The sequence below is a fragment of the Ochotona princeps genome, chromosome 2 (assembly GCF_030435755.1).
Source record: "Ochotona princeps isolate mOchPri1 chromosome 2, mOchPri1.hap1, whole genome shotgun sequence".
Lineage (NCBI taxonomy): Eukaryota > Metazoa > Chordata > Mammalia > Lagomorpha > Ochotonidae > Ochotona > Ochotona princeps.
The window spans coordinates 48,412,496-48,432,047 of NC_080833.1; the positions used below are offsets into that span (position 1 = coordinate 48,412,496).

The 19,552-nt window shown below is 41.2% G+C and overlaps 1 protein-coding gene across 6 annotated transcripts in view; it reads left to right on the top strand.

Moving 5' to 3' along the window:
- Positions 1 to 19,552, top strand: part of FGGY (FGGY carbohydrate kinase domain containing) — a 447,653-nt gene that overhangs the window by 261,342 nt on the left and 166,759 nt on the right. For all 6 annotated transcript variants that reach the window (XR_009244423.1, XM_058657176.1, XM_058657171.1 and 3 more), the window contains one exon: positions 4,239 to 4,342. Coding sequence is in view for 5 of the 6 variants with exons in the window: in XM_058657176.1 (XP_058513159.1) it covers positions 4,239 to 4,342 (104 nt within the window). In the remaining variant the exon portion in view is untranslated. The remainder of the gene's footprint in view (positions 1 to 4,238; positions 4,343 to 19,552) is intronic.

The window sequence follows — 19,552 nt, forward strand, 5'->3', positions numbered from 1 at the left end:
CTGAATGTATCCATTGAGTCATTAAGTTTGTTTTTCTGCTGCTTGTTTTTTTTTTTTTCATTTGGTAGGAATTTATTGAGAAACTACTTTCAGCTGGGCATTTGACAAGGTTCAGGGAAAACATGAACATGTCACTTTTCTTCTTTTTTTTTCTTTTTTTCTTTATTTATTATTTTTAATTCATTAATTGCATTGTATTATGTGACACAGTTTCATAGGTACTTGGATTCTCCCCACCCCTCCCCAAACCCTCCCACCATGGTGGATTCCTCCACCTTGTTGCATAACCACAGCTCAAGTTCAGTTGAGATTCCCCCATTGCAAGCGTATACCAAACATAGAGTCCAGCATCTTATTGTCCAGTCAAGTTCAACGGCTTCTTAGGTATACCCTCTCTGATCTAAAGACAGAGCCAGCAGAGTATCATCGCGATCAATTAACTGCATTCTCAAAGTCTGAGTCACCAAAGAGGCCACTTAAAAGTACCATTCTTCAATTTCTTTTCTGAACGTGAAGAGATTAGACTAAAAAATAATGGTTGTTAGTGCTTGTCAGGTAACTTTTGCCCTTTTCTCAACAAGACACTGGCATTAACAGCAGACATGTTTATTTTCTTTTTTTTTTTTATTAATTATTTTGCATTATGTGACAGTTTCATAGGCTCTGGGAATCCCCCCATTCCTCCCCCTCCCCTCCCCCCGGTGGATTCCTCCACCTTGATGCGTCACTTTTCTTCTTGATGACTATTTCTTCAGCTTCTAGTTTTGCTTATAATCTTTCTGAGGAATATGGAACAGACTGACACTTGTACAGTTTTATGAAGGGCCCCAGCAGCGTTGGGGGGTACACTTGTCAAAACTTCGTCTTATGAGTCATTTCTTATGTACATGTGTAACCCATGATTCCTTCAGGAGTTGTGAAACATGATTATTTGGAAAAGAGAAAGCTCCTCCCATATTTTACATTTCCATGCATTTTTCCTGCTCATTTTTGACTTTTCTAGAGGGTGCTCCCTTGCCCCCAAGCTCTGTGTGGTCTGAGGGAAATGGGAATGTGTCAGCTCTCAAACTCATGTGGCCTCTCAGCAAGCAAAAGCCATGCACTGCTGTGGAATTGGGGGTGAAAATTAGGGGAGTTCACTGCCTTGAAGGCAGATTGGGCAAGACCTGCCTCTTGCTGGTTATTATTATCTTTTATAGATGTGAGAAAAAATTAAATGAAAAAATATTTAAACAGCTTAACACAATACATAGCCTTGTTTTTATGGCTGATAATTTTTCTTGGATGAAACAATACAATAGAATTTGGAGAGATGGTTCAAATGATGGTAATGGCGGTGACAGTGAAAAAGAGATAGTAGTTATGGTGATACTAATTTGACTATCACTAATCAAACCTCTATTTCTAAATGTTTCCTCAATATTGGAATAGTCATATGGCTTTCCCATTTTATAGCAAATCCTTCTGCCTCTTAATAGGTCTTGGGTCTATCTGAGATATATCTCATTCAAGAAATACCAACAGTGAATTTGCTAACTTGCTCAGAATCAAAGAAATATTTCCCACAAATTACTTTTTATCGTTATGTAAACTTGTATCAGAACTGAATTAATTTGTGACACCACCATGGCCTATATTTCCTGAACTCATATGTATTATTCCAAGGAATTCCTTGAACTCACTTATAATGCTGTGGATCAGCAGTAGTCAATCTCCTATCTGTCAAGTATCTGAGGATTAGCATCTTTAAGACCTGATTATCTTGAGAGTTACAGAGAAGTATGTTAGAGAAAAGTCAGTGAGTCTTAGTAGAATCGGATTACTTGAATGATAATCTCATTGTGAGCTGTGCAGCCCTGTGAAGTCACTTTTCATTTCTCATTCTAGGCCTCCATTTTGTTACCTGAGCAGTGAGGATGATAATAGCATCATCACATTAGTCTGTTGTAAGATTAAGATGAGTTGTGTCCCTGGGAGACATCCTTCAACAATTCAGTTACAATTTACTCATATCTGGAAGTTCTTCCTACCCACAAACCTTTGCGCCCTGAATAGGGAGTGTTTTATTTAAGGCCCATCCAGGGGATGTAATAAGAAAATATGGTGACCCTAAAGCTGAAAGAGCTCAGAAAGGCCTGATTCCCTCTGTGAAGCAAGCCTGAAATCAAAATCATGGAAGCTCCTTCCACTCCTAGGCTAGAAAGCAAAGCTACGAGCTGATATTTCTGGAGTCTTAGATAGTGTTCTCCAATAAATCCTGCAGCCAGAGTGGCATTGTGCACAGGACAGAAATCTTGGAGGGGAAACAGCTGCTGCGTGAGATATGGCTTGAGACAGAAGATATATGTGCTCTGTTCCCCCCTTCCCACCAGCACTCAGAGATCCCAGCAGGGCTACCCTCAGCTAATGTGAACTCTGGGAAGAACAGCCTGGATGGGCAGCCCACAGAAGTGTACGGAGCAAAAGACTTGATCTGAAACCAAAGAGGCCCAGCTATCTTGCAGGCATAAGTCCTAGACCTCTCTTTCCTGGTTTCTGGGCCCTAATCACTATTATAGCCTACAAGGAACGTTTAGAAGAGTTGTACTTCCCCCTGCTGATAGTCCTCTGAACAAGAACAGAGAAGCACAAATTATTGTGCTCCAGAAGGTATAATTTAGAATAAATAATGGACAAATTGTAGAAAGCTGTTGAAATGTCCTGGAGCATTGTGAGACCTCTGTCTGTAGCTCCAGATCACACTTTCTAGGAAGGCCCACATAATAAGTGAGCAGTTCCTACAACATCTGAGGATGTGTTGTTGGAAGAGACACTCCAGCCTGCCTTTTATGACTTACTCCCAGAAGTCAGTGGAGATTGAATTACTTATGAAACATCCCAGAACCTCTACATTGAGTTGGCTGCCCCTGCAACCAGTATGTCTCCTGCTCCCTTTACAATTCACTCTCCCTTGCAGCCAACAGTGTGCCCTGAGATCAGGGACTGGCATTCATCTATCCAACAGCCCCGAGTATTCATACTTTGTCACTTCCTACCTTGAGCTGGTAGAAAGTGTGGTAAGTCCTGGGCTACTAGCATGTTGGTAACGCAGTTCCAGCTTGCTGGAACTTTTACTATAGAAGAGGAGCAGACAGTATATGTCCTTTTACAACTACCAGTTACTTTTTTTTTAAGAAGTCCCATGGTGCCTGAGAAGATTAGCAGGGAGCTTCCATGTTTCCTCATGGATTGGGGAACAACTAGACATATTTGAGTGAGAAATAATTAGAAGTTAGCCTGGCACAATGAAGAAATTGGACAGATGGGAGACCAAGTTCAAGGGTGTTGAGGTGAGAAAGAGCACTGAAGATAGGAGAATGGAAGCAGGGTGGCTCTGCATTGAACTTGATCAGATCAGTTTGATGCATCTTTCTATCCTGTGTCCCAGTCTCTGTGTCCTGATCTTAGCACCTTCCACCTCTTTTTATGCACTATAGTTATGTGTCTTTAAAATGTTACGGCTCCCACATCATATCCAGTATCACATGCTGTGCTTTGAATATGCTTGTTGGATATTTTAATAAATGGAAGGTAGTTCTAGGCTCTCACAAGCATCACAGAATATGGGCTATGTGGGAGAGCCCTAGTGCCTCACATTTATGAAAATACTGTGCTACATGGCATTCTCAAAACAGGAGCTCACTTTTTTTCTTTCACCCTTGGGCCCTTAGAATTCAGCACTAAGCAGTAGTGAGAACAGTGACCTAGGGATGCTGCGGAGATTGAGTTATCCAACATTTCCTGTGATTTTTCCAGTTTTGAAATTGAGGTGTAATGTGTCTGACCTCTTGCAAGTCAGCTTCTGAGGACCTTCATTTCTCCTCTGATGCCTGTTCCATTAATGGCAGCCACTGGAATATGTCTTCAGCTGATGAGACCATGCATGTAAACACACAGCATAACACCTGGTACTACTTGGGCACAAAATCACGGATGGCGGCTGCTTTTATTATGACAATTATACTTAGCACCACTCTTCCAGCATTGAATGCTATTCATAGGCCCAAGTAAAGCCAAAACAGAACGGGTTTCCTAATTTTCCCACGTAGGCAGCTGTGTTCTTTTGGTTTCTATTTGAGATTATCTACTCATGGGGCTCATCCTCCACATTGTTTGGCTTTTTAAAAAGTGGTTTATACATGTTTTTAACTTTTTCTACATTTTTTTCTACATTTTTGTTTTGGTTTGCTTTCTCACAGGAGTGATTGGAGCAGATGTGAGGGGTCATGGCCTCGCCTGTGAGGGACAGCCAATGACATCACGGCTGGCCATCATCTGTGGAACGTCTTCTTGTCACATGGGGGTGAGTCAGCTGGACACACAGACAAGGCCACCACACGTGGTGGAAGACAAATCCATGGGAGACTTGAGCTGCTGGCTTCTTCATGCCTTCCTCTCCTTCCCTTTTTCCTCTTCCTGCCTCCTTGTGCTTCTTGTTACCAGAAACCCAGCCTAATCACCAGCAGTCTTGCTGGCATTTGTCAGGCTCTTCTGCAGAGGCCAGATTCTTACAGTGAGAAAAAAAAAGTCAAGTCAGCCTCTGACATCACATTGGTCAGAGAGCCCAGGCAGGGAGGGTGAAATTGGGCCAGAGATGGCAAATCCTGACTCACTCCCCAAGTCTGATGCAGAGCCATACCTTCTCTGGCAAGGATTGTCTGTTTTCCTTGGCGGTAAGCTCTCCCTCAATCAATATAAATCCATCTCCCTGAGAGCATCCTGATGATCTATAGAATCAGGCTGCACATCATGGCTTCAGAAAAGAACACTGATAAGCAATTTTCACTTCGTTAATTTTTCTCCATGAATTAGTGGAAAGGCTTTCTCCAAGATTGCAGTTAAAATTTAGTGCCTGCCCTAAAATTTATATCTTCTGTAAATGCATACGTCTGAAAGCATTCCATTTCGATAAGTACCCATTTCTACCATATTTTTATTTAAAAGTCATTACTTGATTCCACTTAGATGGACGACTGCTTGGATTTTTCCCAAAAGAGTGAAATAGAGGGAGAGTAGGAGGGGGATGATGGGGATGAGCAAAGATTAGCATGAGACACAGCTCAGGGTGGAATCACAGCAGGCCTGGCGGAGCTCTTGTGCAGAGTGCAGCTGTTGAGACTTTGTGGGTACCACTGAGCCTTTTTGCCTTTTTAAAAAAGATTTTATTTATTTTTATTACAAAGTCAGATATATAGAGAGGAGGAAAGATAGAGTGGAAGATCTTCCGTCTGATGATTCACTCCCCAAGCCGGTGCTGTGCCCATCCAGAGCCAGGAGTCAGAAACTTCCTCCAGGTCTCCCACACAGATGCAGGGGCCCAAAGCCTTGGGCCATCTTCGACTGCTTTTCCAGGCCACAAGCAGGGAGCTGGATGGAAAGTGGAGCCACCAGGATTAGAACCGGTGTCCATATGGTATCCCAGCACATTCAAGGCAAGGAGGCCTTGAACTTTAGCCTTGAACTTTAGCCTTGAACTTTAGCCGCGAGGCTACATGACTGGGCCCCACTGAGCCTTTTTTAGCTGTAATTTTTGCTGAGAAAATAGGGACACATTGGCTCAATTCCCTATTCCTGTTTCCAGGCTGGGCTAAACCTTGGGGACATATGAATGCTCTCAGCCCTTCTATGGAGGAGATAGAGTATAACAGATGTCATGGTACCATATAAGGCCCCCAAGCATAAATTCAGATTGTACTTGTGGTACTGAGCATCTGTCTATACCAGACATTGCTCAAAGTTTGCTTGCCCTGATGTTCATCTTATATAGATGGTCTCCAGCCCCAGTTTCTCCACATACTGAGCCTAGGCACTAGGGCAAGGAATAGAAACTCCCTGGGACCCAAGCTCCTCATTGGTCAAGCAGTCAAAGCTATAAACCCCCTCTCCTGGTGTTGTGAGCACTAAATAAGGTCACGTCAAACGCCTTACATATGGTAAACACATGAAACACTAGGATGAACTTTTGATGACCAGGAGTTGTTGAATGAAAAGGAGACCATGATTAACTTTCCTTGGAGGAGTCCAGAGTTAGAGGAATCTTCTTGATGTGATATTTGGGCCAGACTTTCAGAAAATGTGAGTTCTTTTGGTTTCTCTGGGCCAATTCTGAAATGGAATTTCTTTAACTGTATCTAAAATCTGTCATATCCTTCCCCTTCAGTAGCACTATGGGAAAACTTAGCTGTCAATGAAGGCCCCTGTTAGAGTAATACGCTAAATAGCGAGCAGCCTACATTTCCCCTGTCATTGTCTACCCTTTTCAGCTGTCTTCATTGTCCATTGAGTTTATGTGATTTAAATCATCTCCTGTTTTCACAAAACACATCTAATGTAACTTCTCTTGTAAAGTTTGATATCAAGAAGTTTTACTCAGCTAAGGTTTCTTCTTTAAAAAAATCTGTTTATTTGGGACACAGAGTATCAGAAAGAGCAACATCTGCCATCCACTGATTCCCTCCCAAAATGACCCCAACAAACCTGGGATAGGCCAGTCCAAATTCAGGATTCCAGAGCCCCATTTATGTCTCCCACAGAAGTAGAAGGGACCCAAATATTTGACCAAGCACAGCAGTTGAGTCTTTTTTTTTAAAGATTTATTTATTTTATTACAAAGTCAGATATACACAGAGGAGGAGAGACAGATAGGAAGATCTTCCGTCCGATGATTCACTCCCCAAGTGAGCTGCAACGGGCCGATGCGTGCCGATCCGATGCCGGGAACCAGGAACCTCTTCCGGGTCTCCCATGCGGGTGCAGGGTCCCAAATCTTTGGGCCATCCTCGACTGCTTTCCCAGGCCACAAGCAGGGAGCTGGATGGGAAGTGGAGCTGCCGGGATTAGAACCGGCGCCCATATGGGATCCCGGGGCTTTCAAGGCGAGGACTTTAGCCACTAGGCTACGCCACCAGGCCCAGCAGTTGAGTCTTAAGTCAGTGCTTCAGTATGGGATGCCTGCCTCATAAGTGATGGATTCCACTGCATCACAGTGCCATCTCAATTGACGTTTCTAAGTAGACGTGAATCTGAATGAATGTGTCTCTGTGATATCCCACTGTTCTGTTTCATTTCCCCTTGATGAGGATGATACCAGCTTCTACAACATATGTGTTCTAGAAACTAGGAAACTAGGTCATGAAAAAATACATTCATGTTCTCAGGGTTATATAGGTATCATGTTCTGAAGCTGCGGCCAGTACAGATTTGGCTGGCTCCAGAATTCCCATTCCTCCTAGTCACTCTGTGCCATACCTGATTTCAATGTCCCGGGGAGGAATGATTGCAACATGTGCCCTCTTTTTACCCAGTGATTCAAAGTGAGCGATGTAAGTTTTCCAAGCCTCTGATTTATTCTCCTTCAAATTAAAAATAATAGCACCAATCTCACTGAGGTTTTGGGTAACACACATTACAGATATGTATACCTGGCAGTAGACTCAGAAATGGCGGGGATTTTTGTGAAACTTTCCTAGTGATGTAAACAGCTCCCATGGTACAACTGTTGGGACTTTCATGAGTTTGATAGGCAGCTGCAGTTGGTTGCAATGAATGAGGGCCATAAAATGCCAGTTTATTATGGTCATGTTGTGCTGGCAAGAACGTTCCACCCCCACCCCACTTTGTACTTGGGAATGGGGAGGGACTTTCAGGGCCAAGGGGATTAATCATAAGCTTTAATGCTATGTTGTGAGGGTGAAACTGCGGTCGTGTTGGCATGAGAAAGTTCCTTTGATCTCCCTCAGGTGCTGGGAGCCCAGAAAGCCAGCCACAATAACACCTTTATGATGTCCAGGAGATGTTCAGTCTGCAGGAACACTCCCAGGAAAGCTCAAGGACCCCCTTTGTTGTGGCTCTGGAAATAAAGCCACTAACTGTCAGAAGAAACTCACCAAATAGAACCCAGGAACCAAAGAGGCTGTGGCTTTCTCACAAAGTGGCTTTCAGCATGATCTGAAGGACTTGCTTTCTCACTGTAATGTCACTTTGGATGTTTGCAACTCAAAGAGATAACTGAGATCAAATTCCCATGAACATTGCATGCTCGACCCAGTGCCTCTTTCTAGGTCACCTAAAAAGAACCATAAGCCTTGGATGAATGAATATGCAGACCCAGAGCATTGGTAAATACTTAGAAACTCCCTACCTGCTGCTTGCTGTTACTTCCAGGAATCTATAGAAAATGCCTGAAATTTAAAGTAAGACACACTAATCAGGCCTTTGCTATTTTAGAAGATATAAGTGTGGGCTGCAGATTTATCTTATTATGGATAGTTTGATTAACAAGGGGTGGGGGAATGTTGGTCCCTTTTTAACTCGATGAAAGCAGAGTGCTTATTTACAATTAATTATTACCAAGTTACCAAAACCCAAGATAATGTAGAGCAGGGGCTAGCCAGTGGCTGAAAGGTCAGGGGGTCAGATGGTGCTGATTTTTACCATTGACTCAGCACCTTTCTCTTAGGGCTGCCAAGTTGGGTTGCAACTGAGCAACTTGTCTTCTACTCAGGCTGTATGGCAAGAGGCCTCTCGAGTAGGGGTAAGGAAGAGTGTTGACCAGGTGAGACTGGACAGAGTCTAATACCTGGTGAGAACTGTGAATTATTTCTCTATCTTCTATCACAGAACTCTGCTCAGTCTTAACTAAACCCAGCCTCAGTGGTTCTCAGTCACAGAGTGGATACAGAGTCTCATGAATACAGGCTCCTCTGCTGGCACTACCACTTATTATGTGACTTTAGATAAGGTCAGTACTCCATTTATTCAACTGGTAAGTGTGGGCAATCATGCTTACCCATAAAGTGTTGTGAAGGATTAAGTTAGTCTTTGAACAGCTTACCACTGAACCCGGCACAAAAATACTCACAAACCATTAAAATAAAGTACTATTTATTATTAGAAAGGATCCATTATGGCTAGACCAAATGATAACAAGATTATTAATTAAACATGGAGACAGCAGTATCAATCATATTTAGCTTTATATAAACACAGATGGATTCATACAGGAATAGCATATATAGGTGAGCAAACATACGTGCATTTCCTAATTCTATCGGCTAAGAAGGCCTAGGAACAGGAGCATCCCAGGAACAGAAATACAATGCTAAGATCTTTGTTTCTACTACCATTACACAATCAAAACAAAAATAAATGAGAATTCCTTGGAGAATGATTAATTCTACAATTGTATTGCAAATAGGCAAGATGTGACTGGAGCATGTCGTCATGCCAGAAAGTTAACAGTTTGCATAGAATCAAGAATATCTCAAAGGGAGCCAACTGAAGGGCCTTTTAGTGGCAAAAGCAGGACAGTTTAAGCAGTAATGTATTGCATTATAACCCAAAGTATAATGTAACTACCCACAAATTCATACTATAATAAGCAACTAAATGAACAAGAAAAGGATGCATATTTCATGTGTAGAAGAATTCTAATAATATATTTAAATACTTCACCATCAGAGAGGTGGAGCTTGGCTTTCCACCAAAATGTGAACTGGATAGACCAACTCCCTTCAAAAGTGCTTGCATGAAAAGAGGAGAAATTCTAGTGACTTTAAATTGGACAGCTATGACAAACCCACCCTGCCTAAGCCAGGTTACCAGGGTCAGCATCAGCAGCGATGAGTTGTGTTGGTGACAGATGCTTTAAATGGCACTTTCCAATTTCCTCCTCTCTGTAAAGGGTGGTCCACAAAATGCTGAGTAGTACTTAAAAAGAACCATGAATGTCATCAAAACACAAGGGAATCCTTAGTGATTATCCCAGTCTGAAGGAGCCTAAGGAAATGTGACAGTGAAATTTGAAATGATATCGTGGGTGGCAGCCTGAACAGAAAAAAGGTGAAAACTAAAGTAATATATCATGTTAGTCAATCATGACATATCTGCCTCATTTACGATACGAATAATAGAGAAACTAAAGTAGCGTTGATGTATAAGTAAGCTATTCTAGCTTTACAATCTTTCTGTATTCTAATATCAGAAGCCATTTTTTTTTTAGATTCCTTCTTTCCTGCCTCTCCCCTTTCTCCCTCTCTTTCACTCTCACTCTTTATCTGTGTCTCCTTCTCTTTCTAAGACAAAATGACAAAGAGGAGGAAACAGAGCTTCTGTCCACGGGTTCACTCGCCAAATAAAGAAACCAGGAACACCATCTTTATATCCTGCATAGATGGCAAGATCTCATATCATTGAGTCATCATCTGTTGCTCTCCAGACACATTAGCAAGGAGCTGGTCAGAAGCGCTGAGAGCTGGGACTGAAACCACCACTCTGATATGGGATGCAGATATCTTAAGTAGTGAATTAACCCACTGAAGTACAATGCCCACATCTCAAGTTGTTGTTTTTAGTCAATTAATTATTAATTCAATAAGGAAATATTTTCTTGCATCCCCCTAGCTAAGCAATGAGTGCTGTAAAACAAGATAAAATGTCATACCTGCCATCAAAGAGCTCAGGTAGGGTGAGAAAGACAAAGAACTCCAATACAAAAATTGTAATTACTTTGCTAAATGTGTGGTTAGAATGTGGTAGGAATATATAAAAGGAGCCAATACATTCCTTCAATAGGTAAGGAAGATTTCCTGTAGGAAATTACATTTGTAGGACCATGATCTCACTGCCCCCACTAGAACACTATTCATGCCCTCTCATGTTTCTAGTAGTAGACCTGTTCCCACTCCTTCACTCCACTTTGTTTTGCATTTCAATGTGCACAAACTACACAGCTGATTTCCCCTGAGGCCAGCTGGGAAGTTACATGTTTGTAGGCCCATTGGGCTAGCAGCACAAGGATAAAAGCAATGTAGCTTGAACTGATGTCCTTCTTTTAGCAGACTTTCATGACTAGGAGAGTGGTCATATGGGACCTTGTGTCCTTTTAATAGGTGACACTGGTAGAATCATTGAGAGAGAGGAAGCAGGAGGGAAGTCAACATGGTATCAGAAGATCATTGCTTAACCTCCCACATGAAAACATTTGTGTGCTCTGGCTTCACCTACTACCACCTGCTGCTGTCAGCCCCATGGTAACCAACATTCTCAGAAGGCAATCCATTCTGATCCTGGCCTCTGGACTCTGTAGCTGCAGCTGTTGGAAACAAACCATATATACTAGGCACTGAGTGGTGAGCAGTGGGTTGAGGTTTCTCTGTGAGCAAGTAGTCAGATCATGTACTGAAGGAGCTCAAAGTAGCTTGTTACTGCCAGTGCCTGGAGCAGCACAGGTCATGTATTTTGCTGGTCTGGATATGTTTGGCATCCCTGACCTCAGGCAATATCTTTGGTCATCATGAAGAGGAAAGCAATTATAATAGCTACTGTCGTCTATTGAATGGTGACAGGATCAAGCACTTTACTGAAATCAGCTAAGTAATCCAAAGAAGTGGGCAGCATGACTGTCCTGAAGAAACTGAAGCAGAGAGAATGGTTAAGTGAGCCATATAATGCACAGGAAAGGGATGCTTGCTTATGCTCTCTAGAGGATGACTAGCCCCTCTCTTTCAGTTTCATAGCCTCTCAAAGGCCCAGGGTGGAAATGAGAACCAACTCAACTGAAATATGAGCAAAGATTTCAACAGCCATTTCACTAAAGCAATGCTTATAATGGTAAATACTGTAAAACATGCTCAAATCACTAGCCATTAGGTAAAACAAATTAAAACCACAATGAGGTACACTAGCCATATTTTAGGATGGCCAGAATTATGCCATATTCCCCACGAAGATATGGGAACTGGAACTCTCTTACATCTCTAGTGGCAGTGTGCAGAGTAGAACCACTTTGGAAGACAAGTTAGCATTTTCTTACACAATTAATGCATACCTGCTGTGTGAGCTAGCCATTTCCTTAACAAAAGACTATGCCCACGTGAAACTCATACAGTGATCTTCCTAATAACCTTATGTGTACTGCTGCAAAGCTAGAAACAGCCTAGTTGTCTATAAACAGAGAATAAACAAACTCCTAGTGTATCATTATAATAGACTATTACTAGGCATTAAAATGGAATTAGCTACTAATGTAAGATAAAACATAGATAAAGCCTTTAGAAAATAATATTTAAAAAATTGTAGTATCTGCAATCACATAATTCCTGTAGCCTCATACATTATTCTAAACACATCTATAAAACTTATTTGATCCTCATTTATAAAATGTACATAATAGGTAATCAAAACTTAGTTTTTACACTTTCCCTGCTGATTGATTTTAGTTGTGTAGCTATACATACATATTTTATTGTACCCTTTTGAACCCTAGTAAAGATGAATAAATGTTGATTCTTATGTTTCAATGATGTCAACGTGTATCTCAGATGAAACTGACTTGCTTGATGGTTGCATTTTTCCTGTGCCTCCTGTTGACCATTGTTGTCCAGTTTAGTGCTGGTGCAAAATAAACGGCTGACAGCTGCACAGTCACATTACTTTCCCACCCTGGAGATGTACACAGGTGCTCGGATTTCCCAGAGGTGCCCTCATTCAACACCTGTATCTGCTGACAGACGTGATTGGGAAAGGCTCCTTATGTCTAGGTGCTTTGCTCCTATTTCCCACTCCACCTTTTATAAATGAGGACTAAGTAACTTTAATAGAGGTATTTAGAATAGTTACTGCAATGTAGTAAGTGTTAGATAAATAATTCCAGATGCAATTTTTCTATTCTTTCTTTTAAAAACCTTCATTGAGCTATAATTATCATTCAGTAAGATCAGGGGGTCCACAGCCTCTCTAGGAAGTAAGATTTTCACTACATGGCTTTAGCTCACCTCAAACTTTTGTTTTGTATTTATTTAGTTTTGTTGGAAAAGCAGATTTACAGGGAGAAGGAGATACAGAGAGAAAAGTCTACTGACTGCTAGTTCACTCTTGAAGTGGCCACTGAGCTGATTCAGAGCCAGGACCCAGGAACCTCCTCTCAGTCTCTCATGTGGGTACAGGATTCCAAAGCTTTGGCCATCCTTGACTGCCTTCCCAGTCATGAACAGGGAGCTGGATGGGAAGTGGAGTAGCTGGTACACAAATCGGCGCTCATCTGGTATCCCAGCACATGCAAGGCAAGGACTAGTCTACAATGCCGGGCCCCAGGGCAATTTTAGTGAGAAATCAGGAGAGCTAGTCCTTCTCTTTTTTTATTCCATCAAAATAGTCCTTGAGAACTTTCTAACCTCTTCCTGGTGCTCTGCCCTCAAGATAACAGGACCTCCTGCCCGTATGGTTCACCAGGATGCATTTACTGCCAATGGTCTCTACTGGCAAGTCTCTGTCCTGCTGGGAAGAGTCAGAGAGGCTGGGGTCCTAGTGTCTTTGTGTTCTAGCAAGAGAAAAGCCACAATTTAGGCACTGTCATATTGTTAGAGCAGTCTAGAATCTCACTGCATAACTGCCTGGGACTATCTGGAGATGGAGTGCCCTGAGGAAAAGGGTGTGGCTAGGGCTTGCAGCGACTATATCACTCATGACCATAGGTCCTAGACAGAGACTATTTGCTGAAAGAGCAAGGAATCTGCAATATCATTGGATATAAGGGAAATTAGTAAATACCACAGTGAGAATCACTGAATGCTTATTAACAGTGGTTAGGTTTGTGACAAGAATATGCAGGACTGGAATTCAAACATAATAAGTGGGAAGAACATCCCAGTAAAATGACAACAGAAGACTAAACCAATGAACAACCCATTTCTAAAATGACACGACCAAAGTACCACCCATATACATTAAACTGAATGTAAATGGCTTAAGCTCAATCAAACATCATAGATTAGTAGACTGGATTAAAAAACAAAACCCATCTGTTTATTGTCTGGAGGAGACAAACTTCACCAACAAAGATCAGCAGAAACTATATCACATGGGTTTTGTTGTTTTCTGTTGGTTTCATCTCTTCAAAACATTTTCTTCTGATTAAATCATTCAATAACGCATAGATATGCAGTGGCATCATTTTCTTCAAGAAGGTTCTTGATTTTCATTTCTTCAGCTACACATTAGTCATTTAATAGCATGTTATTCAATTTCTTGTTGTTGTGAATTTCTTTTTTCTCCTGGATGTTGATTTTGTTTTGTGGCTCTTGATTTAAGGGGATGTATAGTAGATGTGTAATGGAGACTGTCATATCTAGTAACATGTTATTTAACTTCATGGCATTGTAAATTTCTATTTTTCTTTCAATTGTTAATTTTGTATTATGACTTTTCATTTGAGGACATGTATAGTAGCTGTGAAATGGAGACTAACATCCAGATGTGAAGATGCAGTGTAGTGTGCATTTCTTCTTCCAGACAAAGATGGACTTACAATGAAACTGTTTACTAAATCTTTACAATAGGATGCTGGACTCTCTGCCATTGTCCATGCCTACAATGATGGACATATGACTGTGTATGAAGAACTGTACTTTAAAAAAAAATTTGCAGCTGTATTTTTTTAATTTAATTTTTTATTGTTTTTATGGGAAAGTCAAATATACAGAGAGGAGGAGAGACAGAGGTGAAGCTCTTCCATCCAATGATTCACTCCCAAAGTGGCCACAACAGCCAGGAACCCGGAGCCTGTTTGGGATCTCCCATGTGGGTGAAGGATCTCAAGGCTTTAAGCCATCGTTGACTGTTTTCCCAGGCCACAAGCAGGGAGCTGAATGGGAAGCAGAGCTGCTGGGATTAGAACCGACACCCATATGGGATCCCAGCGCATTCAAGGCAAGGACTTTAGCTACTAGGCAGCTGCATTTTTAATATTCCTAATAATCTTCATGAAGTTATAATAGTTACCCTATGAATTCACAGGATGTGTAACTGAGGCTCAGAAGGGCAAACCACTCACCCAAGTACATGTAGCTACTAAGCCCAGGTCTAGAGTGTAGACTGTTGGATTCCAGATCACATTCTGTCAATTCTCACAAGAACCACGAGGCACATGGTTTTTTTTTTGTTGTTTGTTTGTTGTGGTTTTTTTGTGTGTGTGGAATAGGGGTAGAATGCTTACAAGGAGAACCTTGGTAAGAACAGCAAAGTTGGGGCCAGAGCAGTTAGACCACAATGCTCTCACTTTTTTCTTCTCCCCAGTCTTTCAAGTCACTCTCTCTGAAAAGCCATGCGCCTAATGATAACAATAAAAATAAGCAACCTCACTTGTCACTTTCATCCCTTGGGAAGAGAGCATTTATGAGACTCATTTAATCATCTTCATTTCCCTGCTGTCTTGTGGTCAAGTGATGCATTTGGCAGTTTGAAGGCCTGCAGCTGACTTCCCAGCTCAGGAAGAAGTTTTTGTAATTCATTTGGAAAAGCATAAAATGAAAACCACATTTCCTTCTTTACTTTTTTTTTAGGGGGTTGGAGGTGAGGTTCCTATTTACCACTCAACTACTCTGTGGGTGACTGATACTACGGCTGCTGAGGGTTACCTAGCAGTTTTGGAAACAGCTATGTTTTTCCAGAGTTTGGTATGATGAACTATGAGTGAGGACAGCCCTTGCAGAGCCCTTTCTAAGTGTTGGGTATTGTGCCAAGTGCCTCAGCATATGTGAGCTCATTTAGTTCTCCATATATCTGATTCAGAGGTTTTAGTGTTTTGGCCTCATTGTATTTCCCATATGTTTCCATCCATTTTTCTTACTCTCTTCATGTGCTATTTTCTCTTTTTCATAAGTTAACTTAGTATCCATGTGTTTTCCCCAAGTAAAATCAGAATCTAACAGTTAACCAAGTGGCTGGAACCTCAGGAGAAATGATATTCAAGAAACCAAAGCCCCCAATGATAAGTTTCTCAAGCAAAAAATACTGAACAACTGAGGTTGAAAAGTTATTCTAAAGAATCATCAATACTCCCTACTGTCAAAATACAGTATTGAGTGGATAGTTTGATCATATTTTTATGGATTTGAGCTATATTCAATTCAATAAAGAACTGAAGTCTTAAATCTGAAGGTACTAAAAATTGATACAATTGTGTCATTTTTAAACATTTTTATTGGAGAATAATTTATAAACTATTAAATTCACTTTCTACCATGTATTTTTTTATTAATTATTTTGTATTATGTGACAGTTTCATAGGCTCTGGGAATCCCCCCACCCCTCCCCACGCCCCTCCCCCCTGGTGGATTCCTCCACCTTGATGTAGCATTACAGTTCAAATTCAATCAAGATTCTTTCCTTGCAAACGTATACCAAGCATAGAGTCCAGCTACTTATTGTCCAGATGGGTTGAACAGTTTGTTGGGGAGACCATCTCTGGTCCAAAGTTAGAGCTGGTAGAATATCATCCCAGTCAATTAAGAGTCCCAATATAACATCAACAGCAATTTGCAACATTATGGAATTGACATGGTTTTGAGTAACCAGTATGTTAAAAAAAAAAAAAAGCAAGTTGTTAACCACAACCTCTGATTAGCTCATTGACATTTCAATTTTAGTTTATATACAGGACCGGCTGCTATATACCTTAAAATGGCTATAAGGTACCATTCAGCTGTCTCGTGTCTATTTCATTTTAGTATTTAGCCATTTGTTGTGTTGAAGTATAATTTTGCTGATCTTGGCAGATTTTGGGATAATCTAGACTGGCTTGTAACTCTAACAAGACATTTGTCGACAATTAAGGTGCAGAACATTTTTTTGGGGGGGGGCGTGTGCAGGAAAATCCTCAATACCATGGTGAGGAGTGACTAATCTTTGTGTCCCACCCAGCGAGGCATGAGCCAATCTACGCCAGCTCTTTCCTGTCAGATTCCAAGCTCTACTCTTTGTTGTTTGTCTATTTTTTTAAGGTTTTTTTAGTTTGTATGATTGTTTGTTATGAGGGGTTTTCGGAGCGATCCCGATGGTCATTGCGAGGGAGGGTGGGGGTCCAGAGGTGGAGCCAAGCTCGGACCAGAGAAAGCTCTCCTCCCTGATCCCGAAGGACGTTTATTCTTCTGTTTCTGCGGACCGCTCAGGGCTTCTGGTTGTCTTTCTGATGACGTTGGTTTCTGCACGGTAGTGTTTGGACTTCTTCCATCCCCTGTGGAAGCTCCAGTTGGGGGTGGGTGACCTCAGAGCTGCCATGTATTTTTAAAAATGCAGATATCTGAGTTCAGTGACATTTGAGAAAGAGAAAGATTGACATCAATATTTTAAAGTAACACCCTAGGTTGCGCTTTTTGTTGCATAAAGAAGTAACAAAAGAACATCACAAAAGAGTTTATTTCCATGGCTAGTGTTGTAGCACAGCAAGTGAAGCTGCCATCTTTTATGCTCCCATTCCATATGGATACTTGTTTGAATTTTGGCTACCCAGTGCCAACCCAACTGCCTCCGACTGAGCCAGAAAAATAGTGGGGAAAAAAAACCCAGATATTTGGGCCTTTGACACCCATGTAGGAGACCCAAGGGTCTTTTAGGCTACTATCTTCAGCCTGGCCCAGCTAGCCACTGTGGCCATTAGGGAAGTGGATAAATACTTGGAAGATCTCAATCTCTGTCTCTTCTCCATAATCCTACCTTTTAAATAAATACATCAGTATGTATAAAGGTACATTTCCACCTGAGTCTATAAGGATAAGCATAGGAAACTTGTATAGCATTAAACATAGAGTAGGTATCCAATAAATTATTGTTGGAAAAGGTGGGACAGACTGAAAAATATCAAGTATCAACCATGAATTTGTTTTCAAAAAATCATGCTGTGCCAGTTTATTTTCTTGTGTTTCATTAACTGGCTGTGCAGTAAAAGGAAGCTATAGCAAGTAAACTCTCCAGTCTTTAATCAAGCAGCTCTCATTTGCCCTTCCTGTCTTGCATAACTGCATAGACCAGTTTAGTCACACAACTCTGTCCAAACTACTGCACAAATTATTATTGAATTTTACCTTAGAGCATGTCAAAGGCAAAGAAAAAAAAGCCTGAGAACTGGCTACAATGTCCAATTGCGAAATTTACATTCAGACTTTTCATCCAATTTAGCCTTTTGTGGAACCAGGCAAAGATGGAGTCAAAATTATCTTGGTTGATGGCACATTTAACTAGGAGATGCCTTTGAGTGATTGATCAGCTGCAATGCCTTTGCTAACTATACTTCTGCAGTAGTTTTACATGATGAAAATTAACAATGTTCCTTAGATTTCCATGCCATCCTTAACGGAGAGATTGAATGTGATCTTGGAAGACAGGGCTAGGGTGCTTTGGAATTGGGGAAGTGGGTCATGAAAAAGGAGTGGAATTCCCAGAGATAAAATATATTCACACTTCCATGATGTGCAAAACACAATTTTGCAAGGACTTGTCTACCCCGATAAACTCATGGCTTCACTCTTATTGATTAAATGCTTTGGCAGCTCTCTTGTGTGTAAGTGATCTAGCTTAGTATATACTCTGCCCAGCCAGGATCTCATCTTCTGCTATCTCTGAGTTTCCAAACTGTTCCAGCAGTACATCACATATTTTTATTTGAACTACACAGGGCCATATAAATGAGAATAGAGCAGGATTGCATTTTATACAGGTTAAACTGTACATATACAACATATACTTAGTACTACCAGTTGGTTCTAGAGCATACCTCCAGTCAAATGCACTACAGTTTCTATAGTAAAACATAAGTGTTTACAACAAGTGAGTTACATAGAGGGTACATGCTTTATCTACTCAGTTGAGTTGTGAAAACCCATTAGAATTTGGAGAGATATGGATAGAAGAATGAAGAACTATCCTGAGATTACATTTATTCTGACAAAGAACCAATGCTTTCCCACAGGTCAGTCTTTCTTTAAAGCTTTATTTATTTTTATTGGAAGTCAGATATGCAGAGAGGAGGAAAAACAGAGGAAGATCTTCCATTCATTAATTCACTCCTCAAGTGGTTGCAATGGCCGGAGCTGCGTCATTTTGAAGCTGGGAGCCCAGAGTCTCCTCCAGGTCTTCCACACAGGTGCAAGGTCCCAAGGCTTTGGGCCATGCTCTACTGCTTTCCCAGGTCACAGGTAGGAAGCTGGATGGAAAGCGGACATGCTGGGATTACAACTGATGCTCATATGGGATTCTAGTGCGTGCAAGGTGAGGACTTTACCCGGTGAGCTATTGTGCCCAGTCCCCTACTTGTGTCTTTTGTGCTTGCTATCTTCTCTGCCTGGAATGGCCACATCTCCCCTTTTGTTTGTTGAATATTATCACAATGAGAACCATTTGAGTTACAACTCATACTATTGAACATTTCTAATGCCTTTTCTTTTAACCAGTAAACTCTGGTTAAAACAGGTGATTCTTACTGTGCTGTAACCCTTAGCGCTTAGTTGGAGAAACTGAGGCTAGTAATGGTCACAAACCAGGAACAGATAGAACTGAGATTGTGCCAAAATACAGAGCCCCAGAGCCTGTGTTCCCAGAAACTACACTATATTTAGTTTCTTCCCTAAAGTGCTAGTTCCAGTGTTACTTCCCTGAAACCCTCTTCCCTCCCTCTACCAAACCTGAATTTCTTGAGCAATTGGTACAAAATCTACTTTATTACTCTATCTCTGAGGTCTGT